We start from the raw sequence: 21,999 nt of genomic DNA, 5'->3' as shown, positions 1-21,999 counted from the left end.
AAACATATACAACTACCATAACTTTACCTAAATAACAGGGTGCAGAAAATAGAGTTGTTTAGACAGATGAAAGTACTTTTCATTTACTAAAAAACAGATAACAAAAGATTAAGTCAGTGTAAACATCCTAATTTCAACCACATTGTATTTTTTTAAAAATATTTTAAAAACTAAACATGCTTGGTTAACTTCTCTGGCTTCAATCACTCTTCAAACTTCATACCTTATCAGTTCCAGCAGTCAGCAATGCCTTCTGAGGTATAAGCCACACAAAAGATGAAGGTACCATAGAAAACCTACAGTTTAAGGTAAGCATGTTGTTTTTTCCTGGGGAAGTTACATGTGTACTACATTTGAACGTGGCAATACAAGGCTAGAAAGGTGGAAATAAATTGTTATCCACTACAATCTCACATTGATACTCAAACAATGATCATGTACCACTAATCTATCGGTATAAAATCTTCAAGATCCTTTGCCCAAGAAAGGGAGAGGTAAAAAAAGAATGTGAGGGTGAATGCAAGAGCCAGAAAACTAATGATATGCAACTTCCTACTGACCTTGAAGTACCACAGTAGGTATTTGCTTTTGCATTCCTCCCCACAGAAATCCCATGTATTTCCATCCAGCTCTTTGGTCACTCCCCTCTGACAGGTCTGGGAACAGTAAGCACACGTGATGCAGCACAAGCCCAGGTTTTTGGTAAAGTCCTGCTTATAAAGAAGCACACAACCTGCAGACAATGCACACGAAGAAAGAAAATTAAAGCATGTCAAGAAGGCTGCAGCAAACCTACTAATACCTATAGAACCAAGCACCCAGTGTTGGCAAAGATACAGCCCTTCCTCAAAGTTAACCTGTTACTTCCCAACTATACCCTCTTGAAGTATCACCTTTGCAAAGCCTAGAAAGCCCGCTCCCAAAGGCACCACAGAGCTGAAAATTAGAATGCAAATAAGAACATACAGCAATTGCAAAGCAAAAGGTGAACCCAGGCAATGGTTGAATTACAATAGTTGCACACAGAGATGCCACCTGCACCATAATGGAACACTTAGCTCTAGAACAATGTGTGCTTTCATACAAATAATATCAGCAGAGTACTCTGCAGACAAGACAACATGGCAGTTAGGATGGGAACTATATCCACTGGTACAAGCAAAAACTAATTTACCCAGCTGGTAGGAGCACATCCAATTGCCAAACTAAAAGGCAGCTACTATATTCTATGAGCTTTTCTATCAAAATTTTGCTACAACTATTAATATTTGCATATCTTTGTATGAATAATGGGTGCTTTCTATCATTTAATACAGGCCCTGTCACATCTTATGGTATTCAATACTACCTATTTGTATCATGATAATGGCATTTTCTAGCAAAGGGTCATACCTAGTTTCCCAAAACCCAAACATTGCTTAAGCATGCACTGGACTATTTCAAATACCACAGCAATTTTTCTTGCATGAAGTGTAGGATTTCATTATGACACTGAAATTACTGACCACACATTTTTTATTAAGCAACTACTACATCGTATGTATCTGATTTTTCACACCAAGATGAGCAAAAAGATTTCTAGCCCATTGCGGTTCATCTTGAAATTGTATGTTTCTTTAACTTAAACGTATTATTAGTTTTAAAAGCCATATATTTGAACCAACTTCAGATTGTTAGTTTTGTTGTATTTAAGTGCCATTGAAGATTGTTCATCAAAAAACTAAAGAAGCCTCATGCACGAAAGTGTGATATAAACTTTAAAAGGCTCCAGATTTTATTTGTGCTGATCTCTTCCAGCAATAGCAATACAAAAATTGCTTTCTCTGGGAGAGGAGGGCTGTTAAAGTTGATAAAAGTACAGCTTATCTTTTGTATCCAAAATAAGTTCACACAGAAACTCAGCAAAATAAAAATAAACCATGTTGGCTAATTTACAAATTACTCTCATCCACAAGTGGAGGAACATCAACTTCCATTTTCTAAGAGACTATCCAATATTAATTCACTAACAGAAACCAGAACTTCTTATCAACTCAAACTCCCGCACCCATCAGTGCAATGTGTTGAGATAGCAGAAGAGGATTCCACCATGAACAAACTGTAAATTTATTCATCAAAATCTGAATGGACTTTAGAGTTGGGGGGAGGGAATCAGCCGGGGACCAATGCCTTCAAAAAATATAAAGGAATAAAATAAAGGAAACTTTTTTAAAAAGCAAAAATCTTTAAAAGTTATCACAGGTGCAACACCATACTTAGTTAAAAAACATTCATTTGCCATTCTAGTTTAGTATAGTTAACTGGCATAGGTTGTCATATGTACTGAGATACATTCAAAAATATTATTCTGCATTGCATCCATACAAATAAGCACTGTGAAAATTAGGGAAGACTTGGTTTGCTGTACAATTTTGGCAATTAAGTTCAGAAAGCTAGAAGTAATGCACTTGAAAAACCGGTGAAATAACAGATATGGAGGTAACAAAAGAGGTGGATGGGTTTTCTGCTGGGTCACTTTGGGCAGGAACGGACATGCAAAATCTTACTGTAGGTAAATATATATGCTCTGAATCACAACACTGGGCACCTAGGAAAAACAGACTTAACATTACTGTGGAGGACCTGGCCAGTGAAGCAGAGGAAATGGGTAAGAGCAGCATGATTAGTCATATTAAATGCCTTAGTAAATGCCCAAAAGGAAATAATGAATGGTAATTATAAAGGGAATAAAAAGTGGACTACATTAAGACCGAAAAATTTTCAGGTAGGATACAACTCTGAAATTTAAATGCCTTGGGCAGCAAAAAGGTTGCAGGTTCATTACTAGGTGTGAGTAGTGTGTTTTGGATTGAGGTAATGACAGTTATTTTTAAAGAGTTAGTGGCTGAAGAAAGGGAGCTTTCTTTCAATTCATCTAGAACTGAGCCTTTGAAGGTGTCATTGTATATTTAGATCAGAGTGGAGGGTCATGGAAACTGAAGTAATTCTAATGGACAGAACCTGAGTTGAGAGCAAAATAGAGCGAAAATAGCGGGAAACTATAGACTAAAGATGGATCGGGGCAGTGAGGTGGAGGTGAAGAGGAAGAGAACCTTGAGGTAAAGGCCTCTAGACAATTGTTTCCAAATTACAATGAGGTCATCATACTTAATATTGAATACATTGATTTAAGACAGCTATCAGTCATTCACTAACATGTGCTTGTTCTGCAAGCGTGTTTGGGCCAACAAAAAATGAAATTCTCCACAACGAAACTTAGTATACAATAATACCACGTTATGGGGGATTACGTTCCAGGAAATCCATTCTGCAAAATATTTTTTAATGACAGCAATATTTAAAAGATACAAAATTATCTTAAAAGGCAGAATAACATGCAGCAATGGAAGTTAAGTTCTAGGACGGGTTTCATTACAATGGCTTTCTTATTATTTGGGACTTATTAACATGAAGTATTAGGGTATTCAGAGCTTTGAGCAATAATCACTCCAATTGACAGCAAAAGTAAGAGATATAGTGGGAATATAGACACTCAAGAATAAAGAAGGGGATCCATAATGCATAAAATTATTAATAACACCATCTTATTTGTGGTTTTTGGAGGCTTCACCTCTTGTGTCACAACAGATCCAATAATCCTGCATCTGCAACAGATCTGCTTTGTTACTTTAGGTTCATACCTTCACTACAGAAATTCTTCTCTACTCCTGAAAATTTAATCTTCTCATGCAGAATCTTCTCCTGTTTGCAATATTCACAGACCGAAACAACACCATGTAGTCTCTTGTAATCTTCACAGCATACTTTGCAACAAAACTGACGAACACTCCCCTAGAAAGAAGTGCCCAAATATCAATGTTTTTAAAATCCTTCTCTGTTAAGCAGCTGACAATTAAAATGTTAAAAGCTAGTAAAATTAGATTCCTGAATGATTTTTCTATAGTAGCCAACAATCAAAGAGAACTAACAAGCAGTAAATTCCAAGAGTGGGAGCCAAATACAGAACCACAGGATTGCAAAAATGCCCTCTGTTATTTTCTATTAAGTATTATAAAATTTGCATTAAAAGCTTTTTTAATACCTACAGAACATTCTGATTGTCAGTCTCATCATGCATGCTCTTACATAATTCCCATTTCCTCAGCTTAACATTATCCTCTCCTCCACAAAATTCACTTTTACACTTTATATAATCATCACCAGAATACTTCAACCAAACCTCAGCTTTCTGAATCAAAACGCTTTCCACCACGACTGAAGTATTTGGCAAAATGAAACTTGGCTAATTGGAATGCCGCTAACAAACCATAAACAGATGATAAATCTATTAGTTTTTTTTTCCCCCTACTCTACATGTTCATGGAATGAGTAATCATTTCACAATGCCTTACCTGCCAGTCCAGTATTTCTGGTTTCCCACTGAAAATATTGTGACAATAGGTGCAACTAAGTTGGATGCTGCCTTCAGGACTTGATTGCTACAAGAATAAGATTTCAAAATTAACTGAAAAATAGTGGGTAGGTACTCTTAGGGATGGAGTCCAAGATCCATGTGCAGCTGCTCAATTCAAGGGTTAAAACATATCTGAAACTCATCCCTCAAGATCAATCACAACCATAAACAATTACTTCAATATTTCTACCAGCTGCAGTACAATCCCACATCTGTCAGCAATGCCTTTCCACCTGTTTCTGTGATTCCTTGGTTTGTTCACTCCTCTCCATCCCCACTTTATCCTGGAACCTGTTCTTTCTCACCACCATCTGAGGACCCAAACAGCCCTTGCAGATAAGGAAGAGATCCACCCTCTTCAATTGCACTTTGTGTTCTCAAGATAGCCTTTTCTACATCAGCGAGACCAGGTGTAGACTAGATGACTACTTTGCAGAGTAAATGTGCTCTGTCAACATTGACTGTCCTGAGCTACCAGTACTCTGCTCTCTATTCGTACACCAGTCTATAGTTGCTCAACCTCTTCCAGTCCCAAGGCAAATGTGATGTTAGCATTCATTTCAAGAGGACTAGAATATAAAAGCAAGGATGTAATGTTGAGGTTTTATAAAGCACTGGTGAGACCTCACTTGAGTACTGAAAATACTTGGGCCCCTTATCTTAGAAGGGATGTGCTGACATTGGAGAGGGTTCAAAGGAGGTTCACGAGAATGATTCCAGAATTGAAAGGCTCGTCATATGAAGAGCGCATGATGGCTCTGGGCCTGGAATTCAGAAGAATGAGGGGTGACCTAATTGAAACTTACTGAATGTTGAAAGGCCTCGATAGAGTGGATGTGGAGAGTATGCTTCCTATGATGGGAGACTCTACGACCAGAGGATATAGCCTCAGAATAGAGGGATGTCCTTTTAGAATAGAAATGAGGAGGAATTTCTTTAGCCAGAGAGTGGTGAATCTGTGGAATTCATTGCCAGAGGCAACTGTGGAGGCCAAGTCTTTATGTATATTTAAGGCAGATGTTGATAGATTCTTGATCAGTCAGGGCATGAAGGGATACAGGGAAAAGGCGGGAGTTTGTGGCTGAGAGGGAAAATTGATAACCAACGAAGACTCGATGAGCCAAATGGCCTTATTCCGCTCCTACATCTCAAGATCTTATGGAACCCTTACTAAACAGCACTTCAATCTTTTCAATGGCTTACAATGTATTTTCTCTAGGAGGAAGCTTGTGGAAGAAATTTTAAAGTCTGTACAACTAGCTGCCTGCTCCTGGTGTCAGTTGAAATAAAAGGAACAATAAATTATTGCTATTAAAGTTTAACTAAGATTACTTACCCCACATCACTTGCAAGGCAAACTTCAGTCTGATTAATAATTACACATTAGATAAAACAAAAAAAAAATCATTTATAGAAAACTTACCTGAAAATTAGTCCAACAGTTGGGGCTGCAAAACTGATGCACAACTCGGTCAGTCATGTTGTAATAAACCTGCTCTGGAAGATTCTTCTTACAAAATCTGCACTTTGTCTTGGGTCCTGTCAATAAAATGAAACATCCACTGAATACATTTGCTCACCATTCGACAGTTAAAAGAAACTGCTCAGTTAATTCAAAAAGTGTAGGTTCAAATGTGAGATCAAGTATAAATAGCTCATGGTTGCTCATCATCCATTTAAGTGTACATTTAAGTAGACAACACTGGACAGTATTAAAATATGAACAATTTACTGTGAATATCTCCATTTAACTGTCTTTGTAATCTCAGTGTTATACTTCTAAATGTAGATGAACAACTACCAGACATGCCCATGTATATCTCAGTTAAAGAATATAAAAGCCACTTACTCTCAGCCAGACTGCCTCAACCAGCAGCACTCTTGTATAAACAAGCTTAGTGCCAACAGAGAAAGCACTAGAGGGTGATTAATACAATAACTTTCATTCTGCCGCACAAAAAGTTTACGAACCATCACTTAATATTAGCTGTTAAGAGATGTTCCATACCAAACAGAAATGAGCCAGCTAAAGACAATTCAGCATTCTGAACAGAATGCATTTACCAGAATCACTGGTTTATAATAGCAAACAAAAAGCCTTCCTAATTTCACACCAATCCCTGCACTCAGCTAGTGGACATTATCCCCACAAGCTGTTCATAAAGGCGAACTAAATTTCTGATACACATTTCTAAAACGGCATAAAGGGTTGACTGGGTTTCTTGTTTATCAAGGATTCTGACTGCACAGTTGTTGATACTAACCTATTCATGACATTATCTCTTGTATCTCAATGGGCTACATCTATCCATCCTTTGTTTCAGTCAAACAAGCTTACCTCTTTTTCATATCCTACAATGGTCAATGCAACACAAAGTTAGAAAGCCATTTCACTTAATAGCAAGTGGCAGAGTACAAGACAGAAATTTTAAACCATTCATACCTATTGTTCCAGATTGTTTCACTTTGTATGAGGTGATACAGCACAGTGAACAAAAGAAGCCCATCTTCCCAGTGGTATCCACATTTGCTATCATATCGAAGTTCTTACCCAAAGTCTTGCACCAAGCACAAGGAAGTACTTTAGTGTTTTTCTGAGTAGTGGAGAGATAGAAACATATTATAAATAATTGAGTTTTCAGAAATAATTACAAAATGAACTGAGACATTAATCATTGTTTAACTGTTATACAACAGCAAAAAAATATGCCACTGAGGAGCTGGGTGGTCATTTGGACTTCCTCCAACATCCCAATGACATGCATGTTGATATGATTATTTAACTGTTCTACACTGTCCTGAGTGCATAGGCAAGTGGTAGAATTTGCAGGAAATATTCAAATAGAATTCATGTAGGATTGGCTGAACATAGGTGATTTGTTTTTAGCAGTCTCCCTGAGGATATTTCCATGTTGCATGATTCTACTTATGCTGCTACCACAAAAAGTTTTAATATAATTTCCTGGTTTCACTGGAATGAACATTAAACATCCTACAACAGATAATGGGTACTGTAGGCGCTGCCCAGAAAACAACTGTTTAATTCTATAGATGTCTGCACAAGAAAGATTGGGATAAAAGCAGACTTAACAACAACATTTAATGGGAACTAGATACACATCCAAAGTATAAATCCTGCAAGTAGTGCAAACGAGTAGGGTAGTGGAACCAAGGGAAAGGCCGATTCCAGGAAGTAGTATACAATGAGCAAATTGTTTCCTTTAACTGCTGCGCCATTCCGAGATCACCTATCTCACTAATTGGAACAACAATTAAAAATACACACATATAAAAGACAAATGAAAAAGATTTCTGGAGGAATTTATAAAATACCTATTTTAAGACCATAAAAACAGACCATTCAGCCCATGGAGTCTCTCCATCATTCCATTATGGCTGATTTACTATCGCTTTCAACCCCATTCTCCTGCCTTCTCCTCATAACCTTTGACACTCTTACTAAACAAGAACCCATCAACTTCTAGTTTAAATATACCCAATTATTTGGCAACCACAACCCTCTAGCTAAAGAAATTCCTTCTCATGTCTGTTCCAAAGTGACGTCCTTGTATTCTGAGGCTGTGCCCTCTGGTCCTACACTCTCCAAAACATCTTCTCCATATCCACTCTATCGAGACCTTTGAATATTCAAAAGGCTTCATGAGATCCCCTCCTCATCTTCGACATTCCAGCGTGTACAGGCCCAGACCCATCAAACACTCCTCATACATTCATTAACCCATTCACTCCCAGGATCATTCTCATGAACCTCCTCTGGACCCTGTCAATGCCAGCACTTTCCTTGTTAAATAACAGGCCTAAAGCTGCTCACAACACTCCAAGTGTGGTCCGAATAACATTTTACTGAAAAGAATTGCATCATTTAGTACAGGATTCAAGATCTCTATTTTTGCAATTACTCTTTAGTCCACCATTAAACAGCAATAAAGCTGACACAAACACCTATTCCTGAGAGGATGGGGTAACAAACTAGACGGCTGATAATCAATTTCAAAAGTGGAAATGGGCAACCTGGTTACAGATTGCTGCCCAAACTAATCCATAGATAAGAGAGATACACAACTAATTAAACACCTTCCATGACACAAAATAGTTTCTGCATACGTACCAGGAAGACAGAAAAACAGAATAATTAAGAAGTAGAAATGCTGCTGGGATTAAGACTACAGGAAGATCAAGAGATGGATAAGTGAGGCCCAGCCAAAGAGGAAAGTGAAGTAGCAAATCAAGGCTTTAATGAATTTGGACCCAGGCGGGATAAACAAGCATGGAGTTGTAATTTATGAAGATGTAGTGCCAGGGATAAAGTATCTTGAATAGTTAAATTCAGGAAGGTGTAAGATAGAAAACCAATCACAAGAGAGACAAAAAACTATGAATGAAGGAAACAACAGAACTGTTGAGGCAAAGGCCAAGAACAAAATACTTTGAAGGCTTCTCACTGTGAGAAGAGGGTGGATAAAACTGATGTTATCAAGATGGCTTCAGAAACGTATCAAAGATGGAGAGTAGGCTCTTCACCATATTAAAATGATTCAGACAAATGCAAAGTAGGAAAGCAAAAGACTATTGATTATCTGAGACAGGTACTGGAGTAGTGAAATTCAATTTGACCAGATGAGTGTCACTGAATGGAAGGGCAGAGTGGTACACCAATCATTACAGATAATACACTGTAAAAGATGTGATGCATTTGAAGAACACGTAGCAAGACAGGTTCTGTGAAGAGTCGCAAAAAATTGTAATTTTATTTTAATAGAGGCAAAGCATTACGGTCAGTGAGCATCATTGCCCAAACTTGTAACACTTTATTGTATGAAAGTAGTTCTTCCTCATAGAGGTCAATACAAATGGAATCAGGACACATGCATCCTTTACAATTACAGTAACAGCTTGCTTCAGATTTTACCAGGTTTTTTTTGTCTGGTGCTTCAGTATCTTCCGAAAATATGACCAGTACTGGGAAAATCAATACAAATGAGAATAATTTTCAAACTTGTGCTACATAATACTAAAACACTGGGGAAAATCTACATATACTCAAGACTGTACCAAACGTGCCAAGGGCGCAAAATACATCAGAAACACTCATCATCAGATAGTGGTATTGCTAATGAACAATCTACTTACACATAACTGAACAATGAGAGATTACATTATCTTGGAATCTACACAGCTATTTGTGCCATCTGCTTTTAATACAATGCTAAAGCTCCAATTATACACAATCTTTTTCCTCTTTACAAATGCTGATTTTTTTCCATCAATAGGATTTTACATTTCTACCATTTACATTGGTTCAACAAGGTAGCGAGAAATGAAAGAAAAATACGAAAAATCAGGCCCCAAACCATCAGTTAAAATACTGTGCATGTAACATATCAAAACGCAAGCGTAAAATCTGGACGAAAGCAATAGGGGAAGGTAGCTGGAACAGAATCAGAGTTCAGGATTAAAAACAATAACCTATCATTCATATTCCTGCTGCAATATTATTTCAAAAATAGGTAACTCTATCATGCCCATGCTAGCATTGTTGTCTCAATTATCAATATGAAAACAGACCTTAACAGAAATTAATTATTTCATGATTCACTCCTCAGTGAAATGTTTTGAAAAGCTCATGAAAAAATTGCTACATTAATGCAATTTTTCTCTTCTGTCATGTTGGTAAATAACTTAGTACAGAAAGAAATAAGTATACATCTTTTTTGGGAGAAGTAAAAACAATGTTGATAACATAACAAAGAAAATAACAAGATTACCTTTTTATACATATTCAAACAGCCTGTGTTGCAGAACCTCCTTTGTTGGCCTTCATGATATAGGTACTGAAGCATAAATCCTCGGTTATAAAAGTAAACTCCACAGTTATCACAACAGTTTGTTTTCAAGCCATTACTTGCTCTGAACTTGCTGAAACATGCATTGCTGCACAGCCGATGTACCACATTTCCATTACTGACTTCATGTAGAATCTAAAAACAATAGCATGCAGGTTAAGGCAACATGAAAATGTCATAGGGTTTGTATATGACAATCCTGAGAGCAAAGCTTCTCATTACTCATTGCTTTTGGCAGCACTTACCAGTTGCGCCTTGGGGTCTGAGCACTAGGGATCACTTTGCCACTAACTAAAGATTCCAGAGAATTTTACTTTTGTTAACAAGTGTTGACATTGTTTAACAATGTGAATAATAGGACAAATGTTCTACACTACTAAATATTCACACTTCAGAAAACAAATTTACTAAAATTTACTAAACTAGTTTAAATTTACTAAACTAGGTTAAAAGAAAGAAGCAGATCCATGAAAGACCCAAGTTACATAATTTAGTTGAATGTAGAAAGTTTATGTTTATACCACTCAAAAAAAATTACAGCATGTTCAATTCATTATACTACTGGGAAACAACAAATAAAATAAAATACCACATATTTCATGTGGTAGCTGAAGTCAATTAGTGACACTGTAATTGCAAACGTATCTTCTATCACCAAGGGATAATAAAGATCTTGTAACGGTATCTCTGAGAACTGCGTTCTCACATCCTCTTAACTATTTATTACTTAATAAACATAAAACAAATTTATCTCCTCAGCTCATCACTGTTGGAAGAACAATACAGATCTGAATCAAGTAATATGTATTACAGTCCAATTATCAAGGATACTGTGGTAACTTTTTCTGTTTAATTTGAAAGATTGTTACCACAAATGCCAGGCAGGTACCGAAATAACCAGAACCAAGACAGTCTGATTTATGAGCATCAATGATGTCAAATTCAAGCAAAATACACTAAATTTTGCAATTAGATACGTTATTAGATTCTTTATAATGCCTTTGCAGTTTTAAAGATAATCAAATGCATCAACATTTTGCACAGATCTTGAGGATTTAACAAAAAAGAATACAAAATCTGTAGAATAAGTGGTAGAAAGATGTTAAAACTGTAGAAGAGCAATTTAGATCCCAGCTCATTTTAACAAGCTTGCACGATAAAGCACACAAAGTTACTTCCTACTGATGGCGCTGAATATCAATGACAATAAAAATAACAGGTTGTGGTGACCCACTTCTTAGCGCACTTGAACCGGCTCACAAATAGCCAGTGCGCCGGCACAAAGGCCAGTCCCAAAAGGGCGCCAGGTCTGCTTCACCAACAAAGGGAAAGCCTGCGGGGGATTGTGAGTACGTGCCCCTACAGCATCCGCACCCTGGGAGGGCAGGATCAGGGAGGCTTTAAAGCAAGGCTGTGAAGTTCGAATAAAATCTTTCTTTAACTGCAGTTTACCAACTCCATGTCGTTATTTTAGCGCTGTACGTAGCACACCGCTACAATTGGTGACCCCGACGGTCCAAACGATTTTTGGACCGGAGATGAATGACGCCGCATCTGTTCATGCGGTTTCGTTGAAACTGCCAAGCTTTCTGGACGCTGCAACCTCACCTATGGTTCCAGCAAGCAGAAGCCCAATTCCACGCAGATAACCTCGGAGGACACACATTACTACTGCGTGGTGAGCTCCCTTGACCAGGACACAGCGGCCCAGGTTGAGGAGTTCGTACAGTCTCCCCCAGCGGACGGCAAGTACACTGAATTCAACGCCCTGCTCATAAGGACTTTCGGACTCTCACGGCGCGAGCGGGCTGCTCGTTTACTGCACCTGGATGGCTTGGGAGACAGACCTCCATCGGCTTTAATGAATGAGATGTTGTCTCTGGCCAGCAGACACAAACCCTGCCTCATGTTTGAGCAGGCATTCCTGGAGCAGCTGCCCGAGGACATACGCCTGCTGCTGTCCGGCGCGGATTTCAGCAACCCCCGGAAGGTGGCAGCCCGGGCGGACTTGCTGTGGAATGCCAAGGAGGAGATTGAGGCGCCCGTCGCACAGATCACCAGGCCATGCTCCCAGCAGCAGAGCCCGCTAACCCCAGAGGAGACCAACGAACAATGGTGCTTCTACCACCAGCAGTGGGGTGCAGAAGCCCGTCACTGTAGCCCGCCCTGCAAGTTCCCAGGAAAAGCCAGGGCCAGCCGCCGCTGATGTCTACGGCGGCTGGCCATTGGGATAGCCTCCTGTATGTGTGGGACAAGAGGTCGGGACGCCGTTTTTTGGTCGACACCAGTGCCAAGATCAGCGTCTTACCTCCGACGAGTTACGACACCCGCAACAGGGCACCGGGTCTCCCCGAGGGCCACGAACGGCAGCACGGTAAGGGCCTATGGCACCTGTATGGTGCAGCTACAGTTTGGCTCCAGCAGGTTCACGTGGGACTTCACACTGGCCACCGTAGCCGAACCGCTTCTGGGTGCCAATTTTTTGCGGGCTCACAGCCTGCTGGTCGACCTGCCGAGGCAAAGACTGGTCCACGCCGAGACCTTTCAGACGTTCTCCCTGGGAGAAGCCCAGTTGCCAGTCCCACACCTCAACTCCATCACGCTGTCCGACAATGACTTCACCAGAGTACTGGCGGATTTCCCATCGGTTCTGGCACCGCAGTTCACGGCAGCCATGCCCCGACACGGCGTACAGCACCACATCCCGACCCAGGGACCACCCCTCCACGCCCGTGCTCGGCGGCTTCCCCCGGACAAGCTCCGACTGGCGAAGGAGGAGTTCAAGAGGATGGAGGAATTGAGGATCATCCGGTGGTCCAACGGCCCATGGGCCTCCCCCATGCACATGGTGCCCAAAGTGACAGGGGGCTGGAGACCGTGCAGCGACTACCGCAGGCTGAACGAGGCTACCACACCAGACCGCTACCCTGTGCCGCACATTCAGGACTTTGCAGCAAACCTGCACGGATCTTCTCCAAGGTAGACCTCGTCCGGGGATACCATCAAATCCCGAAGCATCCGAATGACGTCCCCAAAACGGCTCTCATCACCCCGTTCGGCCTTTTCGAGTTCCTCCGCATGCCGTTCAGCCTGAAGAATGCCGCACAGACGTTCCAGCGGTTAATGGACGCGGTGGAACGCGACCTGGACTTCGCTTTCACCCACTTGGACGACATCCTCATAGCCAGCAGCAGTCGTCAGGAGCATCTGTCCCACCTCCGTCAACTCTACGCCCGACTAAGTGAGTACGGTCTAACAATCAACCCGGCCAAATGCCAGTTCGGGCTCGACACCATTGACTTCCTGGGCCACAGGATTACTAGAGACAGGGCGACCCCTCTGCCCGCTAAGGTAGACGCGGTCCGCCATTTCCCCCAACCCACCACGATCAAAGGCCTTCAGGAGTTCTTAGGTATGGTCAATTTCTACCACTGTTTCCTCCCTTCAGCTGCCCAAATCATGCGTCCCCTGTTCGCCCTGATGTCAGGTCCGGGCAAGGACATTACCTGGGATGAGGAGTCCGCCGTCGCTTTCATTAAAACGAAAGAAGCCTTGGCAAACGCCGCGATGCTAGTGCACCCCAGAATGGACGTCCCTACCGCCCTCACAGTGGATGCCTCTAACACGGCAGTCGGTGGGGTACTGGAGCAACTCACCGCGGGTCGCTGGCAACCCCTGGCGTTTTTCAGCAAACACCTGCGGCCTCCCGAGCTCAAATACAGTGCTTTCGACCAGGAACTGGCAATCCGGCATTTCAGGTATTTCTTAGAAGGTAGGCCCTTCACCGCATTCACGGACCACAAGCCGCTTACCTTTATGTTCATGAAGGTGTCCGATCCCTGGTCGTCCCACCAGCAGCGCCATCTGTCCTACATCTCTGAATACACGACGGATGTCCGGCACGTCTCGGGTAAGGACAAAGTCGCAGCGGACGTGCTCTCTCACCCTAACATTCATGCTCTTTCCCAAGGGGTAGACTTTGAGGCGCTGGCAGAGGCACAGCAGGCAGACGAGGAGATCCCGAGTTACAGAACCGCAGTCTCCGGTTTGCAGCTCCAGGACCTCCCCGAAGACCCAGGTGAGAGGACCCTACTCTGAGACATCACCAGCCAGCCCCGGCCCGTCGTCGACGCGTTTTCAACTCCATTCATAACTTAGCACACCCCTCCATCAGGTCTCCAACAGCATCGTTTGGCATGGACTCCGCAAGCAGGTCAGTGAATGGGCCAGAACGTGCATGCACTGCCAGACGGCCAAGGTGCAGCAGCACACCAAAGCTCTGCCGCAGCAGTTCCACCCCACCCACCGGTGTTTCAACCACATTCATGTGGATATTGTGGGCTCCCTGCCAGTGTCGCGCAGAGCGCGGCAACTCCTATCGTGGACCGGTTCACAAGATGGCCAGAGGCGATCCCGCTCATCGACACCACCTCCGAATCTTGCGCCCGGGCACTGATCGCCACCTGGGTGTCCCGCTTTGGTGTACCGGCCCACATTACCTCCGACAGAGGCGCCCAGTTCACCTCCAGCCTGTGGTCAGCTATGGCCAGCCTCTTGGGGACACAACTGCACCACACCACTGCCTACCATCCACAGTCGAACGGCCTGGTGGAGCATTTCCACCGTCACCTAAAGTCGGCTCTCATGGCCCGCCTGAGAGGAGCTAACTGGGTGGACGAGCTTCCCTGGGTCCTACTCAGCATCCGCACGGCGCCCAAAGACAATCTGCACACCTCGTCGGCCGAGTTGGTGTACAGCGCACCCCTGGTCGTCCCCGGGGAGTTCATACCAGCCCCAAGGGGGCAAGAGGAAGAATCCGCAGCAGTCCTGGGCAGACTACGCGAGAGGCTTGGTGACCTAGCCCCCATACCCACTTCGCAGCATGGGCAGAACCTGACCTGCATACCCCAAGACCTGCAGGACTGTAAGTTTGTGTTTGTACGAAGAGGCGGGCATCGGCCACCACTGCAACAGCCCTACGAGGGGCCGTTTACGGAGCTCAGGAACAACAGGTCCACGTTCGTGCTGGACGTTGGGGGGGGGGGGGGGGAGAAAGGAGGTTTTCACGGTGGACCGACTCAAACCGGCCCATGTGGACTTGGTGGAACCGGTCGAGTTTCCGGCACTGCGGCACAGAGGCCGACCTCCCAAACAGGGTCCGACCCAGACTGTGGACATTGGGGGGGTGTATTGCCGGTTCGGGGGGGGGGGGGGGGGGGGGGGGGGTTATGTGGCAACCCACTTCCTAGCGCACTCGAACCGGCTCACAAATAGCCAGTGCGCCGGCACAAAGGCCAGTCCCAAAAGGGCGCCAGGTCTGCTTCACCAACAAAGGGAAAGCCTGCGGGGGATTGTGAGTACGTGCCCCTACAGCATCCGCACCCTGGGAGGGCGGGATCAGGGAGGCTTTAAAGCAAGGCTGTGAAGTTCGAATAAAATCTTTCTTTAACTGCAGTTTACCGACTCCATGTCGTATTTTAGCGCTGCGTATAGCACACCGCTACAAGGTAGCGATTTAATGTCGTATGTGTTAAGTATTATACTTAGCACCTCACTGAGGAATGATTTGGAGGAGAAACACTATCATCATTTTTGCTGGGATATTATTAAACAGCAGTCTTTATACCACAGTCATATAGGCTACAATGCAACTTAACTATGAAGTTATGAATAACATTTATGTTGAAGCTCACGAGTAGCCAATGAAGGACAAATAATTTCTGAAAATTCCTCTAGCCTCATTTCACCCATAGGAATTTCAAGACATAAGAATTGAAAAAAAGAACTTTGGTGCAGAGAGGTCAATGCAATGAGGTCCACTTGCATCTAACCTGTAAAAGTGATTTACTTGAAAGGACTGTGAACCTTAGGCACAGGTAAAAAATACATAAACTGAAGATAGTTTCAAAATAATGAAAGAAAAACAAGTTTTTAAATATTAAAAAAATCCTATAAAGAGCAATAAATAGTAAAAAAAAAACTAAATCAAATACTTTGAGTGACCACACTTTGCTTTTAAAACTGTATCTAAGAGATGCAGTTGTGCAGTTTTATAAGTCAGTTGGTAGGTCGTTCCAAGCATCTTGGAGAACTTGCTACAGTTCTCCTGCGGTCTTTGGCCGTCTCACTTGCTTCTCTTTCTCCAGATAATCTCAGACAGTCTCAATGTATTTGAGATCAGAGCTCTAAAACCATATTTAAAAAAAATCTCTTGCACAGTACACTGCCTACAGAATTCCAATGCAGACATGAATAGTTTATTTCCTTCTGAAGATTCTAAACAATTTTCTCCTTCCATTTGAAATAATATGGAACTTCAGCAGATCACAAACAGAACGTTGTTCATTTAAGCAAGATAGAATTTGCTCACCTGTCATAGCCATATGCACCAGAAACAAGTAAAGCACACATTTTAAATAAATGTCAATACCCACCTTTCCTTTTTTATTGCAGATACTGCATCTTGACTCATCTGATGAAGCTGGCTTAAGCAGTTTGGCCTCATAAAGTGACAGACATGTAGCATTGCAGAATTCCTGGAAAGCCTGACTTGACCCGGCTTGTGACACAACCAATTCCTTTGTATTCACAATATCTCTGCAATTAAGCAAAACAGTACATTCAAAGAGTTTTTGAAATTTTAATGCCTTCCCCTAAATCCTGAAAAACGTTAATCTTAAATTGCAGGAGGATGAGAATGAATTATTCCCACAGCATTTTCAATAGACTGAGAAAGTCTAGTTTTCAGACAGAAGAGGGCCAGCATTATCACCAAGTAGAAAGCTTATCCAAATCACAATAAGAAAATATACCAAAGAACAAGAGAAGCCAACGAATCAAAATATAAAAACAGATGAGACGGAAAAAATAAAAACAATGAACACTAAAGATACTGAAATCATGCTTCAGTATTATGTATATACAGAATAACATTGCAGACTCAGAACCCCATCAACAACCAGAAAAGTATCATTTTTTTGGTCAGAAAGAGACATTAATGTGATTGGGAACAATATTTCCCTAACAGAGAAAAACGATGAGTTATATGTTGAAATTCCACACAATGAGGAAAAAAAAAACACAATGAGAAGGATATGAAGGAACATTGCCCAGTTAAATCAACAGAAAAAATTTGCACATCAGCTCTACAAAAACATCACATAGGAAGTTGACAATGCTAAATAAAGACAACAAATGTACAAGAAAACAGCTCAGATATAAAACAGTGTAGCGAGAACACAGAGACAACACGAGAAATACGAAGTTGCCAAGTCCATTTCTACACTGGCTGGAAAACTTGAGCAGTTTCCACTCTACGAACCAGACTAAAATCTGCTTCCTCATTAAAGAACTGAAAGAATCCATCATGGTGGCCTCCAAACTGAATCCTGTTCGTGTGGCCACAGCAATCACTTTTCCATGACTGGACATCAGGATACAACTTTTTTTTCAAAAGTCACACCAACCTCTTCAGACTATCACTAGATAATAGCTTGAACTGTTCAGTTATTAAATTGATTTGAGTCAACATATAGAATCCACTATGTTGCAGTTAACTGGCAGCATCAAGTACTCACTCCCAGTTTATCATTTATGTAGTCTACACTGAGTTTATGAATCTAGGTAATTTCTAAGGCACTACACATCATTTCACCACATTAATATCCACCTTATCATTATTCCACAAAACATTATTGCCACTCATTCAGCTGATTCTTTATTCACTGCTTTAAATTTAAACATATACGTTTTATTACGTTAAACATCTTAGTGTAATTATTAAAATATTCCAAACAGCTAATGAATGTATTACATTGCTAAAACAAAATTAATCACAATAGTTTGTCTTAAGTCACAAAGGTCCCAACATGGCTGCCAGATTTAACAAAACTTCAGAAGTATTTCTAAATTTGTAAAGAAACCAATTAAATGGTATTCTGTTCTGCACAAATGATAGTTGGACTGTAAAAATAGTTTCATTTGTTCTGCCAAACCAAGCTGAAAAAAATAACAGGAAGGAACAAGCGACATATATTGCCAGACAGTTACAATGCAGTTCAGACAAAGCATTTTAACCTCCAGGTGTGCCTCTCCATTGGAATTTTAGCTCCCATCTGACATGCTTAGCCTCAATAACCAGAAGAAATAGATATAATAATAAATTCCCTTTTGTGTTAGAATCTTTGGACCATGGGAAACAAAACCAATCTCTCTTAATACTGTAACGTCTGAAGGGATAAACAGACTAGTACAAATCAAAGACCCGTGCGAGTCTAAAGGTGGTACCAAGTTTTTTTTAAAGTATTGTGGTCTAATGTAATCACGTCTAGCTTTGATCAAAACCAGAGACAAGAAAAATACTCACTTGTTACAGAATGTGCAGATCTTGGGAGATGATGGTTTCTGAGAAAAGGCTGTGAGGCATGAAGAAGAGCAGAAGAGCTGAGGTGCTCCTTTTCTCTGGTATGCAGTTTGCCCCTTTTGCAGGGGCTTTTTGCAATTAGCACACGTTACTTTAACCAGGGATCGTGAAGACCTTTGAGGCCGAGTAGATGGAGCCTGGGCTTCAGCTTGAGCCTGAGCTACTTGTAGTGATAACCTCGTGGTGCGTCTTGGCCGTCGTGAAACATAGTCGTCTTCCTGCTTTATATTATTTGTCATGGTGGAGTTATCCTTTGCTGGAAAGACAGGAAGACAAAGAAAGCTAAAATACTACAGCACAAAGTATTTCCTTTTAATGCATCTTCAAGCAATGCAAGTACAACAAAACCCCATTCAGGAGTCTGGTTGACAGCATTTTTTCAAATATGCCATTTCTACAGATTAAGATCCTTCTGACAGAATGTTTCTTCAGTTCCCAAATTAGTGTCTGAGCTAATTAATTTTCAATCAGCCAGTGTACAAATTCAATGTAAAAATCTATACTTCACATATGCAAAATGTGGACATGACAAGAACAGGGGAAACGGCAGGAGCCATTCTCTGTAATTCTAACCTGATATCAGGTTAGGCGGCTGCAGACTTCATCCCATCAATACATCACACTCTTGACCATTATTAAAGCTTTATTTTGCTGCTTCTTTTTGGAATTTTGGGCTGTACTTTCAGGACGAGTTGCTCGAGTACTGAATAGAGAGTTTCAAATTTATAGCAATTTCAATTTATCTAAAGCCACTGAATTTACAGAAGGTATGGCACATGGTTAAGTTCACAGGTTTTATGGAAAGATCCAAAGTGCAAATCTGGGAAGTTAACTAAAGTACTGACAATTAGAAAGAATCTGCACAACAGCACTGTTCGTCGTAAACACGAGTAAGTCCATAGCTGCTGGAAATCCAAAGCGACACACACAAACTGCTGGAGGACCTCAGCAGGTCAGGCAGCACCTATGTAAATGAATAAACAGTCGACATTTTGCCCAGAGACCCTTCTTCAGGACTGAGACAGAAGGGGAGAGATGCCAGAATATAAAGGTGGAAGGAAGGGAAGGAGGCTAGCTGGAAGGTGATAGGTGAAGCCAGGTGTGTGGCAAAGGTCAAGTTAAAGAGGAAGGACTTTAACAGGAGAGGAATGTGGACCATTGGAGAAAAGAAAGGAGGGGACCCAAGAGTAAGTAATAGGCAGGTGAGAAGAGGTAAAATGTCAGAGTAGGGAATGGAGGAAGAGGGCAGGGGAATAGATTATTTTTTACTGCAAGAAGAAATCACGTTTCATGCCATCGGTTTGGAGGCTACCCAGATAGGATATAAAGTGTGTTCCTCTACCCTGAGGGTGGTCTCATCTTAGCACAAGAGGAAGCCATAGAAAGACACATTGGAATGGGAATGGGAATGGGAATTAAAATGTTTGGCCACCGTAAAGTTCCATTTGTGGCAGATGGAGCAGAGGTGCTCAAAAAGCAGCCCCCCCCCCCCCAATTTATGACGGGTCTCACCAATGTAGAGACGGCCACATCGAGAGCATCGGATCCAATAGAGGACCCCAGCAGACTCGCAGGTGAAGTGCTGCCTCACCTGGAAAGACAGCTTGGGGTGCTGAATGGAGGAGGAGGAGGTGGTGGATGGGCAGATGTAGCACATAGGATGCTTGCAGGGATGTTTAGTGGTAGGGTCCCTTTGGAGACAGTGGAGGCTGATGGGGTGGCAAGTAAGGACAAGAGGAACTCTATCACAGTTAAGGCACAAGTGGCGAGTACATCTGGTGGCGAGCATGGATGCTTGGGAAATAAGATGTGGGTGAGAGTAGCATCAATACTGGAGGGAGTAATATCCAAGTAATTTAGCGGAACACAGAAATTTGGACTCAAACTTACAAATAACCAGTTTCTATTCTGAACCAAAAGACATTGCTCCCATCATTATCAGTTGTATGACCCTGCATCTAGTTTTGTTTTCTTATCCACTGATTATCTTCAAGAACTGCAAGAACATTTTCCATCTGACATTATGCATTTGAAGTGTCTGAATTTAAGCCCCAACTCGATCAACTCTTTGCAATCATATTCATGCTAATTATACATCAACCTGTTGGGCCACAGTAGAATTTACTGTCTCACTTGGATTACTGACAAAAGAGTCACTGAATCAATATCTGCACTTCAGTCTTTTATTTCATTATCAATTCCAGTTCAATATTTTCAAGAGTCAAGTTATTTAATGTTCTCGCCACAAGCCGCTTTTGTATCATATAACTAATCTACACATCTTGAATTCCTAAGGTTGACGTAGCCGGGGGAGGCAGTGGGGATAAGCTCAAATTACTTATTAAGTGCTCCCAATGGTGTGCATCTCAAATAGCCTCTGAAAACCAGGTTCACCTCCTGGCCTCTATGTGTGGTTTAGCTACTATGACAGGAAAACAATTTCTACTAATAGAAAAGGGGACAAAGGCACCTTTTCTTACTGGCACCTCATCTAGAAGGAAAACTCTGGTCTCAAACCCCTTTTGCATAGCAGCTATACCCACTCACGAGGGAAGCTTCAGGAGTAAATCCCAAGGAAAAATCCAGAGCTTAAGTCCCTAAAGCAGTCCTACGTTGAGTTCAACGCTGACCGGCAACTTCTGCAACACCACTGGTGCCAAACTGTACCAGTTACTGCCATTCCTACGAATTCATCAGTTGCATGGAGAGGGGGAGCCTGCTGCGTGGGCAACAGCGTGCTCTTCATATTGTAATGCCCTGGCTTGCATATCACAAGGACAGCTAGAACACAATATGCATGGATGATACCGACCAATGGAGGGCCTCCACACATCCCATCAATTCCAAGAGCTCCATTTATAATTTCTTTCATTTTTGTTTAAGCTCTTAGGTCAATCATCAACTTGAGAATAAGCTTTCTGAACACCATATATAAACCATTCTGCAAACTCACAAGTTGCTTTCCTTCGTGTCATCAAGTACACTTTTCTATCAATCTTTTTGACAAACTTCTGAAATTTACTTTAAGCCCTCATTATTGCCCTGCTCACATCTTTAAATTGTTCCTTGACTGTGTCACTGTTTCAGCTTGATAGACCCAAAAAACACTTCTCTTTATAAAATATGGCTGGTATTCTTTACATATGCACCGAAGTATGATCAACGACTTCTCTTACCACTTGTTTTCCTAGAGGATGAACAATTTTCCGTTTTCAAGGGCTTTTGGACTTTTTCCTTACTTTCCTGAAAAATACACCACA

At 41.7% G+C, this 21,999-nt stretch overlaps 1 protein-coding gene across 10 annotated transcripts in view; it reads right to left on the bottom strand.

Moving 5' to 3' along the window:
* LOC132398011 (zinc finger MYM-type protein 3-like) overlaps nt 1-21,999 on the bottom strand; it is a 113,089-nt gene that overhangs the window by 44,528 nt on the left and 46,562 nt on the right. For 8 of the 10 annotated variants that reach the window (XM_059976904.1, XM_059976903.1, XM_059976898.1 and 5 more), the window contains 9 exons: nt 21,916-21,982; nt 18,683-18,995; nt 16,752-16,914; nt 10,240-10,452; nt 6,897-7,047; nt 5,877-5,992; nt 4,392-4,478; nt 3,681-3,831; nt 561-733 (listed from right to left, as the gene is read on the bottom strand). In XM_059976904.1, the coding sequence (XP_059832887.1) occupies nt 561-733; nt 3,681-3,831; nt 4,392-4,478; nt 5,877-5,992; nt 6,897-7,047; nt 10,240-10,452; nt 16,752-16,914; nt 18,683-18,995; nt 21,916-21,982 (1,434 nt within the window). The remainder of the gene's footprint in view (nt 1-560; nt 734-3,680; nt 3,832-4,391; nt 4,479-5,876; nt 5,993-6,896; nt 7,048-10,239; nt 10,453-16,751; nt 16,915-18,682; nt 18,996-21,915; nt 21,983-21,999) is intronic. The other 2 variants (XM_059976901.1, XM_059976902.1) reach the window with 1 other exon arrangement.

Source organism: Hypanus sabinus, chromosome 8 (assembly GCF_030144855.1).
Source record: "Hypanus sabinus isolate sHypSab1 chromosome 8, sHypSab1.hap1, whole genome shotgun sequence".
NCBI classification, from domain to species: domain Eukaryota; kingdom Metazoa; phylum Chordata; class Chondrichthyes; order Myliobatiformes; family Dasyatidae; genus Hypanus; species Hypanus sabinus.
Note: the sequence above shows the minus strand (reverse complement) of the source record. Positions and strands in the feature narration are given on the sequence as shown.